The 20,558-nt window shown below is 42.1% G+C and overlaps 1 protein-coding gene across 1 annotated transcript in view; it reads right to left on the bottom strand.

The window, feature by feature from the left end:
* The window catches only part of sema3fa (sema domain, immunoglobulin domain (Ig), short basic domain, secreted, (semaphorin) 3Fa), a 47,864-nt gene that overhangs the window by 16,172 nt on the left and 11,134 nt on the right, over window positions 1–20,558 (bottom strand). The window contains exons 3-5 of the mRNA XM_068595015.1: window positions 3,521–3,681; window positions 3,372–3,434; window positions 959–1,078 (exon numbers count right to left, since the gene is read on the bottom strand). Coding sequence (XP_068451116.1) covers window positions 959–1,078; window positions 3,372–3,434; window positions 3,521–3,681 — 344 coding nt within the window. The remainder of the gene's footprint in view (window positions 1–958; window positions 1,079–3,371; window positions 3,435–3,520; window positions 3,682–20,558) is intronic.

Here is a 20,558-nt window from a genome sequence, read left to right as displayed (position 1 = left end):
AATTACACTTCTGAATCACACAAGTCTAGTTTAGATTTTTCACAAAATGTGTAGGTTTAATGTAGAACTCAACAGGTCGACACAAACCCTGCAAAAGGACCTCTTAAACAGCATACCAAGTAGGAAGACTGATGCAGTTGAGGGAAAAGTTGAGTTAACTGAGGAATCAAGAAGCCCTCCGTATAAGCGGCAGAATTTTGGAAGAATTAGTTTCTGTTTACATCTACCCTAGCTGGAGAAAATCTTTACAGTGTGAAGTAACATAGCATTTGGACCTTAAGGGAGCAGCTGAATGACAAGAGTCTGTACTGACCTTTACATGGAAATCTGAACCCTACATTTGAACAGTGAGACTAAACAGGCAAAGTGGTGAATATGAAATGTGAAAGTGTATGAACTGTAGCCGGGCCAGCAGCTGATGCAGCTGTGCATGGCCGCCGTGCTGGAGCGATGGAGGGAGGGAGGGGTGAGCGACAAGGCTGATGATGGATGAGAGGCTCCATCAGTAATGATGGCCTTTTAGAAGCTCTCAGCCAGATAGAAAGACAGGCCACAGGCTCTGCTGTGTATAAAACAGATGAGGAGAAGACTGCGCGGAAGGGGATTTGATACAGATATACTGTCGACATGCTATTCCCAGCGGTAAGAAAAGATTGGTGCCTCAACCATCTCTAAGCGGTGGCAGTTAGGTATCTCACCAACAGCAATTTTGCAATAATAGAGATCTAGACAGGCTGGCCATGAGCTTCTTCCTTTGAATCTTTCAGACCGTGAAACCGCACCAATTGGTGAAGTAAGAAGCAGAAAATTATGAAAGGGAAGCAGAGCCTGTGAAACCGAGGAGCAAGAGCAGAAGGAGATTCTCTGAGCCGAGATTGATTGACAAATAGGTTCTTAAAAGAACCTGAGAGTGAAGGTCAAAATGTCTCCACGGCTGTCAGGCAGCGTCTTTGGTTACCTGTGACCTGCGTCCGCGGTCCACGTAGGTGCAGATGGGGTTGTACGCGCCTGTTCCACACACATACAGGTGGGTCCGGTTCCATGGCTCAATCAGACGGATAAAGTTTCCACATTCTCCCTGTTGAAGAGCAAAAACAGGATTAGAGATTTAGGTAAAAAAAAAAATAATACTGTGATCACGAAAATGCAATGAAAAAAGAGGGTTACATAATACATAATGTCCTTCTGATGGTTAACCTCTCTGCCTAGCCTAAAACAATCAAATCTATCGTTTTCTGCTGTTGGATGGCTTGTGTTTGGCAGCTCTTTCCCTGGCTCTGTGCGTCGGCCTGGCTCAGGCTTCACATCAGACCACACTGTCAGAGGGAAAAATGTTCCCAAACAATATATAACAGTATGGCGGAAACCGAGAAAAGCAGCGCATCTCAGCAGTGAAGTGTGTTTGCTATGGTGAGTGAGGATAAATGAAAGTCCATCTTCTGTCAGACTTGAAAAACATTCTGGTTCGACCAAACGCGACTTTTGAGTGAAAAATAACAACATTTTGAAAACAAAGATTCTAAAATACAATTACATTTTTTTAATCTTTTATTTCCAGAAGATACATGCTTTCTGTTTTGAGCTTTTCAACGTCTCGCCACTGATGTGGTTTTTTTCTATATTTAATTATGTAAGTGGTAAGTTAATTTAGAAGATGACATTTTTCTTTTTCGACTGAAGACAAAGAGGTGCTGCTGGTGAAAACAGCTCTGTGCTTTTCGAGGTCTGCAGCTTTCTAATCTCTTATTTGTCCAACCAGCTGTCTGTTTTCCTGGTCTCAATCCACCCAAATCAAAACTCTCAACAACAGAAATGTACAGGCCGATGATATCCGTTTAGATTTTTCCGTCATGTCAGCCACTAGTGACAGCTGGCGAAAATTAAAAGATGTACAAAGCATACAAAAAAGATTGTATGCAGGATGGGGGATGAACCATTTTGGCAGATCTTAGCAACACAACAGATGTACAAGTCAGAGGTTTGACAGGATGTTTTTTTGTGTGTGGATTTACGCATGTGGGTCTGCGTGTATTATTCAGCGCACAGTTGAGCTCCCCCACAGAGCGCACAGTGGGGATGATTGCCTTTGACCTCCTGCCTGAACCGACATCCCCTCTGAATTGCTTTTGAATTGTCATCATCTGTCATTCCCTAAAGATTGGGACAGGTTTGCCAAGATGATTTCCGATAGCCAATTGGATTTCTTATTTTAGTGATGAAATTTCAAACCCACCTCTCACACTCACACACAAACACACACACAGCCAAAACATCGTAGCCAGAGGCTGTGAGAGGCGCGGGTCACCAAACACGCATAAATGAACATTCCAGTTGGATAAACAGCAGTCTGCACTCTCTACCAGCAGGGGAGAGCAGGGTTATTAGCCAGAGCCTCATCACCCTGTCGGTGCTCACCGCTCCTGCCAGCGTTCACACCGAACATGTGTGAGACGAGTGTTTCCAGGAGAGGAGGGGGGTCAGAATGTGTGAATAAAATCAAAAGAAAAGGATCTGTTTTTTTATATGAATTTTATATGAGTTTCCTTGTGGGGGCTGCACCGTCGGTGGCTGTGTTTGAACATCTGAATCGTATTAATTAACACTTCAGACAGGCCTTGAGCTTCCAGTGGCTGCTTCATTTTTGTCTGCCTGCCTGGACAACACAGGGTAAAAATAATTATCGCGCAAAAAAGAAAATTAGATTATGTTAAAACATTAATTAGAAACATGTATAATTAGTAAGAGAAATATAGGGAGGTGCACGTAAAATGTTTTCCGCTTTCGAAAAGGAGACGACTGGATGTGGCACGCTCCAAGTTCCTGTCAAGGCTTAATTGGTTGCAGCTGTATGCAATCAGCAATCAGGGATAAAGAGACAGTAAATAAGAGCTTCACAACAAATCACATATGGAAAGGAGCTTTAAAATATCCTTCACTGACCCCAGTGCCACATTCAAATCATGCATGTCACCAAAAACACACTGAGGATTTTAACACCAGGGTATCACCAAATACAATGTCAAATGTGCAGCAGGTCAAAAGAGACATGGGTTTACAGCTGTGCTTTTATCAGTGGGTGAAACATTGCCGGTGGGGTCTTAAGAGTTAAAGAATTGCTGGAAAGGCATATGTATGAAAATCTACAAAATAGTCACCTGCATGGGAGTTATAGTTTATTTGTGATCTAGTTGATTCATTATTTAGTCCATAATATCTTAGAAAATAGTAAAATAAATGAATTGAATTCTAAAATCCCAAATATAATACATTTACAATAATATAAAACTGATTGAATCCATATATTTCAGAATTGGGAATTGATAAATCAATTGTTTCAGTACTCCGTTTGATTATATTATTTGAATACTTACATTGGTGTCTTTCCCTGACAGGACACATTCAGTCTTTCTTTGGGCGGGAACAGGCCAGTGGATCTGACAGGGAGCGATCAACAAGCTGGTTAGATATAAGCCTGTGCATAGTTAAGCCAGGATTATTCTTTATGTGGGACATTTCTTACAATGAGCGGCTCCTTGTTGATGTCGTGCAGGTCCAGAGAGAGGATATAATCTTTGCTGCCCACATACATACGGTCGTGGTCCTCATCCATGCGAAGGATGCGATAGTCAGTCGAGTTCAGCAAAAAGGAGAAGTGATGAGCTGTGCCGGTAGACTTTAACTCTGTAAAGAGAAAGAGAGGGCATGAATAAATATTGGTTTCCTTTCAGCTGAGCCTGGTAGAAAAACAGTACAATTGGGAAACACAGCCCCAGACATGGCCACAAGAGAAGTGTGTAGGCGGCTCACTTTTGGCAAACAGACGCCCCTTTGGTTTGCCAAAGTTATTTTATTCTTTCCCTTAGAGGTGATCTTTTCTCCATTTCATTTACAAATCTAACCCACACACACGCGTGAATGCTGATGTCAGGATAGTATGATAATAGTGTGCCAAAATTTCCCTCGGACTCTCCTAAATAAATTAACAGAAGCTGTTTTTTTCTTCCTACAATTACATCCTGCCATTATAAGGTTATGAACATACTTAATTTGGTTATGGCAGGTTTGACAAAAGCAAGGAGGAAAACATTAAATCTCACAGGAGCCGAATGGCAGCAGGCAAACCATAAATCACTCACTGATGAATGGCAGCATTAAGGTGTCAAGAAAACAAAAAAATACTATACATTTTGGCCTGTTTTTTTCCTCACACAGGATGCTTCATCATTAGTGGTATCCTGAGCTGCATTACATAACATGGCTTCCATTAAAAAAAGGCAAATAGATAATGTTCAGGACCTGGCAGTCTGACCATGGCTTTGCGTCAACTTTTTTAAAATTTTTATTCAATGGAGCTGTGGTAGAGATGATAGTTTTCACTATAATCCCTTCTTGCAAATTCTCCCTTTCAACTGCAGCAGAGAAGATGCCGACTACTCCGGGCTTAGTTCACACCATATCATATGTAACACATTGCCACATCCTTTCCTCCATATAACTATTTCAACATAAAATGTCTCTCAAATGGTTCACATGCTGCTCTGAGCAGATCCCTGGTGGGTGAGCGTGAGTTTAAGTTACACTCGGGGTGTGCTGGGAGATATATGGAGATCTGGTGTACGGAAAGCAGTTTTTCTTCTGGTCGTCTCATTACCTACTGAGCTTATAAGAGAATCTGATAGGATGACTCTCTTTCTCTTGCTCTCTTTCAAAACTATGCTTGGGAAAGTGGAGCTTGAGAAAGTTGAGCCTCCACTTGTGCTGTTCTATTTATGGGGGAGGACCAGATAGAGGACCTGTTCATGTTCCACTTCAATGGGACCAGACAAATGCTGCTACTGTTCTCCTCAACAAAGTCTGAGACTCACCAAAACAGCTTTTATTGACCAGGAGGAAGCAGAATGTCTTGTTAATTTAAAAGGCAACATGATGTCCTGCACCTGTACAGGACATTTTTGAAATACTGACATGAATCCTCTGCGAGAAAGCTTCTCAGCTACTGGTGTTGTGAGCTCCTTCAGAAACTGTCACTCAGTGGCATGAAAAAGGTAGTAAATAGGACTAGACATGCCCATCAACCGTGTAATTCTCATAAGTTGCTTCGAAACAAACATATGCCATAACACTCGTTTCAACTCCCAGTACCGTCACAGCCACACACAAGTCAGCATTGTGGATGTTCTTCAGCATGAGTGAAGAAGACATAAGTCTTGCAAAAATAAGTCTTGGAGGAACAACTAAAATAATCAGATGTGTATTATATTGTAATTTATTGCCATGCATGCTGCTCAGAGTAATTGCAGTGAAAAGCTTCTTTGCGGACAAGCAAGGTCTCTCAATAGTTTTCACAAACAAAACTAACATGGGCTGGTCAAACTTCATATGCTGTAATTTGACACAACAGACCATCTAATGCACTCAGCTTTAGCAGTTAGTAATTGTAAGATAATTAAAAGGGTAACCGGCTATCATTAACGGTCATATGACAACTGTTAAGTCCAGTTAAATGTTAAAAGCCCTGCAGTTCATGTAGTGCTTTTTATTTTTTTTCTAAGGTTGGCATCAAAATCCAAGTTACTAGCTAATGTTAGTTAAATATACAGTGGATTAATGAATACAAATTATATTACTTCCTGAAATGGCTTAATTGCATGTACTGGGACTGATTCCAAATTCCAAAGAGGCGCTTTAATTTAGAGAATTAACAGGCTCGTTCATGAGTTAGTGGGTTAGCAGGTTAGCAGGTTCGCGGGTTAGGGAGTTCCTCAGTCGAGGCCTCGCCTGCATTGGTCTCTGCTCCTGTGAGCGGCGAGCTCCGTCTTGGTGTGTTAATCTTACATCTGCTCAGTTTAGGTTATTGGTGGATGGGTCCCCGAAATACAACTGCGCTTCCACAAAAGTTAATGAGATGGAAAAGTATGAAGTTGTGGTGTGTCCTGAGTTGCGCTTTCAGAATCTGACTCCACTCAGCACTGAACCCAATTATTTAATTAGATAGATAACTCCAGTGGAAGAACGGACACGTATCAGAGATGTCCTATCATCCACTCACAGCCTAACCACACACCATTACTGCGTCTGGAAAAAACTGTCCAAAATGTTAAGGAAAATGAGAATGAGTAACTATAACCAACCTTCCACTTCTACCGCAGTTTATAGTCATACCTCATTACCATCAGCCTCACTGTTTACTGTTCACTCACTTAAATTAAGGTTTGGAACATGGTCATGAAAAAAAAACAATGAACACTAAATTCGAAGGATTATAGCTTGAATTAATATAGATTTGAACGGTATCACCCAGCCCTAGATCAGAGCACATGCATGAGTTCGGTAAAGTAGGACACGGGTGCAGAGAGTGACAGCAACAATATGATGAATCACAGCCCCTGGATGTTCAATGTCAAAATCTATGCTTGCGCAAAAACAGCACACGCACACACAGAAAAACATCCATCTCCATTCTTTCTCCATGAACGTCCCGTCTCATTTTCCATCCTTAACTGCTTGTCCACCACACACTAAGCCAGCTATTCTGGCAGGTCCAGCGTCCAACGACACTGGAGCTTCAGGGACACCAGACATCACCAGCTGACATCCCACATTCATCACCTCTGCACTCAGATTCACACTCAGGGACATCTGAATGGGAGCCCACTGGTGGTGACTGGCTGTCACAAGTCCGACAGCAGTTAGGTCACTGAAAAGTTCAATGAGAGTGGAGAGACAGACGGATGAGACAGACTAGACAGGCAGGCAGATAACCTACTATGTTACAAATAAACATTCGTCAAATCACAGTATCAGTTAGCACAAACTTTGAGTGTCTGACAACCTTTCATCCTTCTTCCACTTTTCAAGTCCAGCTCCATTCAGGAACACTGGATCAATATCTATTACTTTTGGAGCAGACCTAATGGAAAACGCATGTGAGGTCCAAACTCAACTCTTTGTCAAAATCGAATGCATAGAAACATATTGTACTTTGAATTTGGGAAGAATATTTTTGACTTTTTGTAGCTATGACATTACTGCTAAAAATGAAATAAAAAAATATATGGCTTGATATTAAAAAAGAACTTGTGTTTAACACTTTAACAACTAACTAAAAAATAATATATATTTTTTTTTAAAAGGTAGCAGGACATTACACCCAATTGTGCTTGGACAACTTTTAATAATTTTGATGTTTCATAAAATTGACAAAATGTAAAAAAAGAAGAATCTTTTCAAAGAGGTCTGTAAATCCCTGATAATGACTAAATGTCATTATCACTGGTAATTTACTGGTAACTGGTAATTTAAAGAGCAAAGGCTGGCCAAAGTGTAAAATCAGTCAGTGCATGTATATGAGTGTATGAACACCACAGCACCCTTTTTGTATGCAGTTAAACTCCATCATATTGCATTGTAGAAAATCATATTGCATAATTCTAAAACATATAATCATAGATAGACTGCGGCTACAGCAAATGTGGCTCCCTCTAAAATACATTTAAAGCCTTCATAAATACTACATGTTCCTTCAGCTGGAATACAATGACTATTATAGGACTGCACACAAACCTATTCAACATGCCATTTTGATCTGTGAAAATGAAGTGGCAATCAGGAGAAATGCTCCACCTTTGCGAGATGAGACATGCTAAAACACATTTTCTTTGAAATAATGCCTGCGGCGTGGTGAGATAAGGAGTCAGGCATGATAACAGTCCACCTCAAAGCGCTCATACGCTCTATTGTCAGTACAAATTCATGTTTTCAGAAGCATTCTTGTGTTGCAGCTCGGCTCAAATTGAACATGCCACGGAAGCCAAGAAAAATGTTACAAAACAAAACCCAGCTTTCACATTATGTGTTTGACAGTTGAATTTATAACCAGCTGCTAAACTTAGCAATGATAGGGTACAAGTGTCCATCTCAGAATCTGGTGTATATCACCAAGCTTCCCTGCGAGGTCTTTGTAATCATACCAGACACACTGGCAGACAGATCTAAATTGCCGTTCTCTTTTTAGTGTGTGTGAATTGTCTTTGGTTTGTTGACCATCTTTTTTGTTGGATAAAACTCAATCTGTTCCTACGACTGTGCCAGAATATGAATGACATCTGCTGGTAAACTGGGCCTGTCCACCTGTTGATGTGATCCCTGTGCACTGTCACTCTCTGCTTTGTTCTGCAGCCAAGGCATGTAGCCCTTCAGCCAAGAGTTGCACCTTGGCCCGGTTTTCCTGGGTCACCCTCAAAGAGACGTAGGGGACCTCCGTTTTTAATGATATGTCGAAAGATGCAGTGGACGTCACATCGCTGCCACTTCTTTACACGCCATTATCAGCCTCGCAGATCTTTTCTGTTGTAGTGTGTCTCTGTGTGTGTGTGTGTGTGTGTGTGTGTGTGTCTGTGTGTGTGTGTGTGTGTGTGTGCGTGTGTGTCTGTCTGCGTGTGCGTTACGGGTGAAAGCTAAGGGGGGTCTCGGGAAGCAGTCAGCAGGAAAAACCCACATACCTGCCCAGGCATCCCTGGCATGTTGTCAGAATTCCCCAATCTACTCATATTCACCTTCTCGAAGTAGAGGTGTGGCCCCACCTTGCTGCGGCTTGTCTCCAGCCAAGCATGCACGGATGTGTCTCTATGTGGATTTTATTCATCAAGCGTGAGAGACACATAGCCTATACTGTATATCAGGACTTTTTGTTCACCAAATTAAAGACTGCATTGGTTATTTGTTACAACAACTAACGTTACATCACCTAATGTTTGAACTAGTAATTACATTTTGATATTATCGCATGAATAGATGATCAATTCCCCTCTCATGGCTGTACATAAAATATGGCGCTAAAGCCAGGAAGTGATTAGCTTAGCCTACGTGAAAAAAAAGTAAAAAAGGTAGTAAATACACCAACCAGCACCTCGAAAGCTCACTAAATTAATTTGCTAAAACTGTGTAAAAAGACTAAATTGGGAATTGAAAGGGAGGATGTCACCAAGCCACTTTTTGCAAAGAAATTACAGGATGCAACCCCTCCTAAAAACACAATTTTCCATTTATGAGAAATAACATCTGAAATCAGTGAGCTTGAGTGGTGCTGAGGCATCTTGTAAAACAATGGATCTATTCCCACTGGTTCCTGTTATTCTAAACTAATCCAATAGTGTTTGGACTCTCGCTCTAATACTAACAAGACTGGTATTTCACAAAATGTCAAAGTATTACTTCAACCGTAATCATAATCTTCCACTAACTGTATCCAAGCGTTGTCAAAGCCCAAGCAGACCTGTCCTCAGTTGTTTAGGTATGAAGACATTTGGATTAGTTTCTGTATTGTAAATGCACACAATCAAGGATTGAGAGTACGTGTGTGCTCAGTGCAAACCCCAAGTGTATACTGAGTAACTCACTCCGGTGTATCTTTGTAAGCGTTACCGTACAGGAGGCAGAGGTCATTGCAGATAGAACAGCAGTGGGAAGCCTTATCAACCCAAGCTGTGTGTTTGCCTCCGCTCAGCACCTCATAATCAGCCTCTCACCACCCACTGGGGCCACGACTATTGACTCAGAACACATGTCACTGAGGCTGATTGCTGCTTACCTGTGCCTGTCAAGGACAAATAATTGGCACCAGATTACGTCTTATCTCCGAGCTTCCGGATGCTGTCACTCATATGCTTTTCACGCTCGTCTGCCACTGATAGACGGTGTGTGTGTGTGTGTGTGTCTGTGTCTGTATATGTGTGTGTGTGTGAATAGAAATAGAAGTAGAGCTCTCTGATCCTTACATCAAATCAGTAACACCTGTCTCCCACTGCTCAAATCAAGAGCAGAGAAAGATTGATTTAAGGAGTGAACTCGCTTTCTGAGTGGCAACTAGAGATTATAACAAATCTACTTCTGCCGTTTCTGATGACAGTGAAGGTTAATTAAAGCATGAGGGAGTAGATGAGGAACTCTGGTTCAACTGACAGGAAAGGTCACTTTAGTTTCTTTATCCCTCTGTGTCTGGTCTGCGAACCCAACCTTCATTAAGTTCATGCTATGCTGTATACATTGTCATCAGGAGAGGATACAGTGGGATTACATGCCAATGGCATGTACTTCCAATGAACTAGAATTAATTAATCTTCTCTATTTTTAAGAAATGAAGACAAAAAAAATGTATTCATGAAAAACGTCTGTCTTGTGCGTAGTTCATTTAAGACCCTGCCAAAACCAATGCAGTATGACTACTAAAAGCCTGAGATGTCTCATAAGAATAGTACCAATGAGTTCCTCTTAACACATAGCGCCACAGACAGCTGCCCTCAAAAGCCCTGCTGCAGGGTGGCAGGTGAAAGGTTAAAGGACACAAGAGGTCCTGGGTGAAAGCTCATCTCGAGCCTCCTTACACACTTCAGCATAATCAGGATTATCTCTGGAGAGGTCAGGCAGGGTGCCTGCTCCGAGCTGGGTCAGGAGAGAGCAGGGTGGCCATGATACTGGGGATATAGAGATGGGATGGCTTGAGGAGAGCAAGGAGAGATTGGAAAAATGCCCCTCCTTAGAGATGTCTGCGAGGGGGGAAGAAACACTGTTACTGCAGCTCAATTGAGATACGATACGTTTACTGCTTTACAAAAAGACAAAGCAAGCTGCTAATCTGGTTTTTACAATTGCATTTTCTGCTTGCTTACACATAAATAAGCATAGTTGGATGAATTCAAGAGACATACAATGTATAATTCTAAAGCCATACCATTCAGGAAATCAGTGTGCAGGTCACCCTGACACTTTCTTTGCAACAATAATCTAATCTCTGAAATTTTAAAGAACATGAAAAGCACTGGCTGGCTCTTTTGTTCATAAAATGCTCTATCCCAAGGCGCTGCTTGGGCCCGAGGCTGGCTGTTGTATGCGCTCGTATTGCTGTGTGACATTGGGGCCGTGCAGATGCTGCAAGCTGCTATAATGATGACGAAGCCATGTTTGTTGTTGTAGCTGTGCCGTCGCTTGCAGCAAGCTGGTCGGAGCGGCTGCGGTGGTCAACGGTGACAACACAGGTTCAGGGGATTATGGAGAGGGCTGAATAATGGGACAGCACTGGTGTGAATGAGTGAAAGACCCTCGCCTCCCTGGCTGACCTCTGGCCTGGCACGCAGAACAAATACTCTCCCTCAGCTGCACCAACACACCCCCAGACGCACAATGCTTTCTCCGAGGAGTCTGTTCATTCTTATTTATGGATTTATTCTAATCCCTGATTTGATTGGGAGAGATAAATTTACATAGTTACTGAGCCAAGATGTCAATAAATCAGTTATTGTTCCGCTGATTTTAACCAGAACTGAACGAAGCATCATTTTAAGCACGCCCTCTAGCTTCCTCGTGTATCAAGGTCATGGCCACAGTGTTGCTCGCTGGGGGCAATAGGAGAGGGGTAATTAGGAGGTAAATTTAGAGAGACCATTAGCAGCAACTGTTGACACAGGGTCCACGGGGGAATACAGCCAACTCTACCCTCTTTGGGTGATCCAACCCATCCACTATATTCCCTCAGGTCATTTTTCACCCACAACAGCAAATGGCATGGTGGAAGAGTGAGAATGGAGGGAGGAGTCTCGTGGGATGAGGAGGCTGACAGCAACCCTAAGAACTTTCATTTATCAAAGCAGACAGGAGAGAGCCATGGAAACTCTGAGTCAAACTCTGAGAGTGCTCCTCTGTGCAGCCAGCACACAGCGAGGCTGAGATCCCCTCAACTCCTGCTGAAGGGGCATAAAACACAGCTCACAAAGGCACAGAGAGGCTCTCCAATGTGTATTCTAATCGAGGGTTGGAGGACAAAACACCTTGATTGTGTGCCCAAATACACAAAAACACTGATTGAGATCTCATCTGCCAGCTTAGGTAGAGGGCCGGGGGGAAAGAGGGGAGAGAGAAGTTCACTCGAGAAGAGAAGGTTGGTAGAATAATGAGGAAGCAAGATTTGGCGTAACGTATCGAGAGACAAATTCACATGGTAAACAGATGCACATACCTGCATTTCAGAAGCTATGTGCTACATTTTCACTGCATGCATAGACCAATAAGCAAATAGGTACTATTTTATAAGACACACAAGATGCTCTCTATTGGCTCTTTATTTTTGTAAATGCAATACATGCAGAGCGGCAAGTTCTAGCAGGCGGGAAGAAATAGTTCAAACGATAATTAAGGGGAGGGTTGAGGAATCTAATGGCCTTTGGGAAGGAACTGGGACTTGGTTGTGCTGATTTAAATGCTCTGGAAATATATTCAAACACAGTCTATTGGCAGTGTTTTAGGGGTGTCAGCTCTTCTAGTGCAATGCTTTTGTAGCATTTATGGTCGACACCCTAGATAGAATGTCCTCCCAAGAAAATGCCTAAAATCCAGCCATGGGAATTACGACTAAGTAAAGGAGAGTGCTATGAGATGTTTATGTTATAAAGCCACAAAGTCCACAGAGGGAGGCAGTCGAGGTGGAAGGATGGGTCAACAAATCGTTGGACTCTTGACACTAATGCTGTTCTTTTCCGTTTCCTGTCGAAGGTTAAAATCTTCTCACCATGGCCAAGATGTTTCCTTAACCTAGTCTTCTAACCTAGTCTTCTTTGCGCCTAAACCTTACTTAACCTCAGTTTATATGTGTTATTCTGAAGGTCATGCATAGACCTCTTTTATTCTGGAAGACATATTTTTTGGTATGAGTAGCGGTCTAAGGCAGTGCACTCCTTTTTAAAGTCAGAGAGCTAATCAGGATGATCTCGTTGTTTCCAATACGGTGACGTTGGTGTCAGGGAAACTGTAAGCAACGAGAGACTCGCTGCTTTTATGTGCAAGGGTTCAATCCTCTTAGTGTCATTGTCCAGATAACACTATCTGATAGTTAAACCAAAGCTCTCTTACGTTAAAAACAAGCCAAAAAATGTTCTTTCTTTTTTCAATCAACCAATTCATGTGGAGGATTTTCAATTCACGGCACGCGAAGGAGAAAAATCAGATAACCAAAATATGGCTTCCTCTGTTTTGCAAAATAACACGCAATTATCTCTGTGTGACGAGAGATGAGAAAACAAATATCTTAACAATAATTTATCACCTTCCTGTCCTGCATCAACCTCCTCACGATTCCACTTTCCAGCACACCATCCAGAACATTGTACTGATTCTTAAAAACATGTTGTGAGGCATGCAACTCATCCGAAAAATGATAGCATCCCCATGTATCTTGAATCTTGCTCTCTCTGCCTGTGTAATGGCTCATCACCTATAGCTTCCTCTGACACCTTTCCTGTTCCTCAGCTTGTCTGATCCTGCCAGCATCCACCAGCTCCCGTCTGCATACCAACTCATTGCGATAACACGCTCCTTCTTTAACACCCGGCATGCCACAGGTGGAGAAAGAAGGGTGATGGGGGAGATTCATGCATGATGTGTTCAGTGACGATGTATTTTTATATGAAAGACGGGCTTGTGATTCACCCATTAAAAGTATTTAGCATGAAGAAAGAGTTGAGAGATGTCTAATGCGACTCAACAGTTATTATTCCATCAAGTTCCAGTTCCATCAGCAAGTGTTGTGCAAATTACTGAAGAGGAAGTGAGTCGACGACATATTCAAACAAGGAGCAATGTCTCTGACACATCATGACATTGTAGTGCTGCTTCATAGATAAAATGGCATTCATGTTATTTTAATGAATGACTGTCTCTTCAGTCCGCACACATACACACCATGTGGCGTTTGTCAGTGACAGGATGACAAGCAACAAAGGCTGGAGCTGAACTGCGGATGTTTTGTAATGTGTGTCTTCAACTAAGAGGCCACCTGAAGAGATGGGGCTAATGCAAATGATCAACATTTTTTGGGATCTTTTTATTAAGATACATTAGAATGGAAATGCACTTAGTGGCTCAGCCGGAGCATTCAAATTAAATGTGCCAATGAAAAATGTGCCATTATTTGTTAAATGATGCATAAAACACTTCATAAATGATCTAATTAATCATCTATAAGTCCTTGATAATTGGTTTGGAACATATATTACTTAATTTACAAATGGGGAATCCATAATTTATAAGGTGTGAAAACCCAATCATGAAACACATAATAGCCAAGCTTATAAATGAAGAATGTAATGAGTGTCAAGGTTGGAACAATGCTTGAATTACGAATGATAAATTAAGTGTTCACTCATACTAATGCTAAATAGAATGTACTTATTATAAAGTGTTACCATGTATTCTATATTTTCAGTGAAACAAGATGGCCATTTAGACGTTTGTGATGTCAATATAAACGCTCTCTCTGTCCCAAATGGCCAGCCAGGGCAGCTAATCGAGCACCAGGGTCGCGAGCATCTGTGGAGTTATCGTACGACAAGTCGCTAATGGGCAAGCGCCAGAAGCCATCTGCCTCTCCACGGTCAAAATAATACTGCATGCTCTTCTGCTGCATACATCCACTTGACCCAACGAGGCTGCTAGACAAAGGCAGGGTCACCCCCAACCAGGTACGTGTCAGTACGGATCCTGGGTCGAGCCTCGTGCACTAATGCCACATGACAGGCAGGGGCGGCAATCAGGCGGCTGGTTGTTGAGCAGCGTGGCATGGTCCTCAGATGGGGTGTTAGGAGTCCGGGCCTGCAGTGAGGAAATGCTTATTTGTCTGACAGGCTTTGTGCTCAGTTAACAACGAGTGGGAGTTGTGCCACAAAGACCGAGACGGGCATGCATAACCATAACACTGTTGTTGGGTCCACCACTTTCATCAAGGCTGAAATATCTCAACGACAATTAGAAGGAACTCCATGGAATTTGGTATGTACGTTCACTGTCCCGAGAAGATTAATCCTATAGTAACAGGTGATCCCTTGACTTTTCTTGATACCACCATCAGCAAGTACTGATCAGCAAGTTACTTACCATTTAATATAATTCAGCATCCATGGGATGGATTGGCACAACATTTTATTGAAATATTATATAAAATGAATGGCAATAAAAAATGTCAATAAAACATTCATGTTCCTTTCAGGAAGAGAAAGTAACTTTGGTCTCCTTCAAGCATTGTCATCATCTCAAAATGTGTATTACTTTGCTTTATGACCTAAAACCTGCAAAACTAGTGACACTCCCATCAGCTTCGCTTCTACTTGGTGTTCAGTGTTAATTTGCAAATGTTAGACTGTTAATAAGCAACTGAAGTTCCCAGTAGGTACTTAGGTACAGTAATCTAAGTTGCTGTGAACGGTAAACATTATATCCGCTAAACATAATAATATGTTACCAACGTTAGTATGCAGATGTTTGCTTTACAGATGTTAGCATGGCAGTAGACTCTTACTTTCTTAATACGGTTTCTGGCTAAACTTAGTTCTTCAACTGTCTTCGACAAGGACTGTAGAGGTATCCAATAAAATATAAATATTTAGTTCAGTTTGCTAACACACTCTCTAAAGGAGAAGTTCTTTGCAAACAAATCAAACACATCATTCCTCCAGTAATCCATTCCATTAGGGCCCGACTGTGCACCGCTGAACCAGCGGATCAATATGGCTTTGACCTCAGCAGATAATTCTGAAGGTAATTACACTCAGATCACAAACTCTGCATTTACAGCCACTTAAGCTCTGCAATCCCAAGCTTGGCTAAGAAAAATAAATTAACCAGCAATGTACTCGGAAGATTCTTGAGTATAGTCTCAAACAAAATAAACACACAGCTATTCTCTGCCGAGTTATTACAGGTAACTTCTGAGCTGTTATTCCTTTGGAGCAGTCAAGAAACAATATTATGTTTGCTTCTTATGGCCTGAGTGAGAGCAGCTTGAGCCCCACCAATATGAGATGTTTTTGCTAGTGTTTCACTTTTGGGTTTGGGCCCAGCACTAGCTCTGCTTATACTAAGTATCCTCTATCCCTGAACCCTTCACAGAACAAGCAGCAGTGTTATCTGTTTCAGAGTCTTACTTTAGTGACATGATGAGTTTCATGTTGCGCAACAAATGACTGCAAGCTGATACTCGGACCAGACCGCATCTCACTAGATATTTGCATTACAACCATCTTTCGTATGTGCCTCATTCAACAGTCTTTTTTTTTGTTGGTACATTTAAAAGCATGACATTTATTACAGCCAACGAACCAATACACTCACACAAAGGACCCATGTACATAAACAGAGATTTGATCCAAACATTCAATCAAACACAGCAGGACAGTTTGGTGAGAGCTGCAGGAAGAAAAGAGAGAAGGGAGACCAACTGGTGAGAATAAGCTGCCTGGGTGCTGAGTTCATGTTAACTTGTCCATTTGCTATCTGTCTGTCTATTTGGCATAAATGGGGGCAGACGAATGGAGAAAACAAAGTGGGGGATGATGACTGTCAGTCAAGGGCATTCATCTTTTCTAAGTGGGAGAGTGGTTGTATGATGGGAGGTGGTGTTAGAGGGAACAGAGGGAGGTGGAGCAAAGGGCTGAAGTGGGGGAAGAGGTGGCAGAAAGGAATGTTATAGAACATTGTTATGGAAATAGTTTGGTTTCACAACATATTCAAACTGTAAAGACTGCAGTAAAAAGATCATATTAAAATTATTTTTCGCATTGATGCATGGATCTTTCAGTTTTTTCCAGATGAAAAATATTTCATGGTTTGTTTTGACTTTTGCAATTCATCACCATACATCATCTGTCTTGTTTCTCGGTCAAAGGGCCTCTGTGATAATTAGACAAAGTGATAGCTGGGCTTTTCAGAGCTGTGAAAGAAGACGTACATCACACAGTTGCAGAAAACAGCAAACAGGTGCAGACTTGAGGCGTAATCTCACAGGGCAGCAGTCAGCTTCGACCACCATCAGCATTGGAGTTATGTTTTTTTAAGTATCCTCCAAAAAGGAAACAGGGACTTCAGAATGTGACCAGAGGAATGTTGCCTGTGATGGTCTTTCCCAGCAGGACTGGTCTGCATTAGAGAGGGCTTCACAGAAAATAATTACAGGCTAAAACATCCATTTACATTCCAATAGGTTAAAAATGTGCTTTGAAAGCAAAAAAAATGTCATTCAAGATGAAACATGTTGGCAGCCATTACAACTTAAATGGATAATGTGAATTGTCTGCTACAGGCAAGCCCCACTCTCATCCCAGCCTGCAATTAAAGCAAAGCTACCCAAGGTCAGGCTGACTGACAGGCCGACAGACCTATAGATTACTGTCTGTCTGTGTAATCCACGGCCTTTTTACTCCCTTCGCTGACTGACGCTCTCACCCCTCCCATTTAAAACACCAGCGCCTGTTCATTTGACTGCTTTCATGTTTGATGGACAGGTGGGACATCCTACCCCGTGACCCTGCGACCTTCTTCTCACCCATGACCATAAGGGGCGGTATCCAGAGTGTGGCTGCTTTGAGGCCGTGGGGAGAGGATATTTAAATGGCACTAGTTGGAAGAAATTCATATTAATAAGGATAAGTATCCCAAATGTAATTTGTGGAGTTTGAATGGTGAGGTTTTGCAGACAAGAGGAATAAGTTGCAAAACTGAGATGCTTTGAAGAAAAGGCAGAATAAAGTAAAATATGGATCACATCCTAAATCTACATGACATGTCTGCCCAACACAAATGACATCAATGCCTCTGGTTCTTGTAAACTCTTCATGCCAATATCACACTGCAATTCATACACACTAGACATGAAATGGGAAAAGATGACTGAGACCCCCTATTCAGATTTCAGTCTATTCACACAAATGCCAGCAAACTTAACATGGTCATTTCTATGGCATGTTATTGTTGGCAGTTCTGCACAGGGAGATTTAGTATGCACACAATAGGAGATAGATGATTGTTGAAATAACTTTTCCAACAGTTAAAAAGCCATGATGCAACACAATAGAGTCTTGTATTCACTTTTACTGTCGGATCTAGCTATTCGTAGCTATTTGGCTTCAGGCTCATGCCACAGCACTGCTAAAAGCAGTAAGTCTGTACTTAAACATCCAGGTGCAAGATGCTCAGGCAGTTCTTACAAAAGAAAGTATTAGCTGGAAGTACCTGTTTCAATTGGAGGATGGGAGAGACAAAGCAAGATATAAAAGAAAAAGAAGAAAAAAAAACGTGAGGAAGGCAAGAGTCCTAATCAGTTAGGAGACAACATGCGTGACAGAAAGAAATCTTAGTCACAGTCTCTCCCTCCTTCCTCACATGGGGTGTTGAAGGAGGCCGGTGATTGCACAGACACATGGAGGCTAAAATCCCTCTTATCTTCTGCTATCATACCTGCTCATAAATCAGCGCTTGGCCATCCGCTCTGCACTGATAAGGCAACCAAGCACAGACTGATCCGCACCAGAAATAGAGAGATAGAGATTTATATTTTTGAGTGCCCTCTCCCGCTCGCTCTCACACTCCCTTCTTCTACTTCAATATCTGTTTTTCATTCATCAGATCAGAACAGAAGACACGTTTAATTTTCTGCTGGGAGCTTATTTGTTTGCAGCTTGCCATATTTCTTCTTGTAGTGTTTCCAGCAGTCTGGTTATGATCATCTTAAGAGCGAGTGAATCTTTCCCAACAGTCACGCAAGAGAGATTTGGGAGTGCTGAGAACTTATCTTTTGACCGTCATCCAATGAAACATTAATAAAAATAATTTTAACTGAATACTGGAACTCACTGCAACAGGACTACCGTGATACCAAAAGTATGCAAAGGACAGTCAAACTCATGATGCAATACATTGGTTCAATCCCCAGAAGTTATCTCAACAGCTGCTTCTTCATCGTCATAGTTTGTCACTTGTTGATTGATGGTGAAAAAAAGACTCGGTTTATACAAATGTATGACATTACACATTTGGATAACCTGCTTAAAAATACTTGTAGATCACACACAGGAATGTGGGACTTTGAAACTGGATGTAATATAAAAGGGAGCTAACGTAGCTTCCTCAAAAGTTAAAGAAAACATCCTTTCCAGCAACATTACCCTGTTTGAATTACTTGATGTGCCTTTATCATAATGAAACATTTAGTTTTTTAAAGCAATTAAGGCCCTTTTAGACATGACAAAAGTTCAGGGCACATCTGTTGTCATGTTGTGTCTGAAAGGACCTTTACAAGTTTAGAGCTTTAGTATTTAACTTTATTATCACCAAACCCAATGAACTGCAGACCTCTAGTACATGGAAATGCTGTGCAGTGATGCTGCATGCTTGACTATATTAGTAGTGTGTCAAGAAGTAGTATGAGTACAACTCATCTGTAGAAGTTGAGCATTCATCAATATCTTTGCAACTACAAAACAATATGGCTTTTAGTGACACAGAACAATCCTGTTAAATGTCAACAAATGCAGTGTGGTGTGGTTCCTGCTGTTCTTGGGGTCTAATTTGTTTGAAACGCATTGCAATGGCTTGTGACTAATTAATCATGCATAGATGGTTTAGTAGGACAGTGTCATCTGGCCGTGGTGGTGAAACGGTATATTTCACGCTGTGCACCAGTTCTTTATGTGTGTGACATTGGTGTAATAAAAAGCCACAGACTAATGAATTCCAAGTGTTTTATACTTTCTAAATGCGATTACACAAAGCATCATTTAGGTGGGGGATCTTCCCCAATGTCAAAAGACACTTTTTGTTTCCTCTGTGATTCTCAGACGAGTCGACCACATTAAAACTCGATCTGTCAGCCGTGGAAAAGAAATGTGCCAGGAGGTGCCGCTTCCTATAAGCTCTCTCTGGGGCCGTCTGTGGTCTTCCATCATTGTAGTGCGGAGGAGCACATGGTCCAGACGAGCACATCAATTCATCCAACATGAAATCCTACAGAACATGAAAGCGCCGGATCACAGCCAAGCTTTGAGTGATGACTGTTTCGGCGTTTGTGCCAAGAGAAGGAAAAAAAAAAAAAGTCAGAGACGAGAATGTTGAGAGACATAAAGAGAGAGCGAGCAGAGGGAGGAAGAGGACGGACCCAGATGCTTTGAGGGTTAACACTGTGCCAATGTGCCACTCCCCCTCCGCTTCCCCAGGCACATGAATGAAGTAAATGAATGATGGACCCAGCCCACACAAACGCCCCTCTTCTATTGAGACCGAGCAGTCCATTCACGGGGATGAGTGAGGCGTCGACACCAACAACAACAATAACAACAGCAACATAGGAGGCCCTTGCTCCTATTTCTCATTCATACATATGTATACCGTCACACAGACACACATGTGGCACAGATACCATGGACAGCACTGCCAACATACCATTAGGGACACCTAGAGAGGGTTCCTGAGAACAGGGCTGACTAACAAAGCGTGGAGGCAAAGGGGCGTGAACGGGCCACGCACGGAAAAAAAGAATCTTGGCATCACGTCAATGCAACCGCCACAATGATCAGGGATGAGAGGCCATCTCCTCCCTTCCACAATCAGCACATTATCAGGAAGCCCATCAGTGCATGAACCCAGAAAACAAGGGCTGGAAACCTCATGTTCCACCACATTCTGCCCTTCCTCCTCCTCGGCTTGGCTGTTGGCTCTCTTGTTCTTCCAGGGCGGCATGGGTTCAG

Source organism: Clinocottus analis, unplaced genomic scaffold (assembly GCF_023055335.1).
Source record: "Clinocottus analis isolate CAN_PGR_092001 unplaced genomic scaffold, fCliAna1.0.p SCAF_3, whole genome shotgun sequence".
In the NCBI taxonomy this organism is placed as follows: domain Eukaryota; kingdom Metazoa; phylum Chordata; class Actinopteri; order Perciformes; family Cottidae; genus Clinocottus; species Clinocottus analis.
Note: the sequence above shows the minus strand (reverse complement) of the source record. Positions and strands in the feature narration are given on the sequence as shown.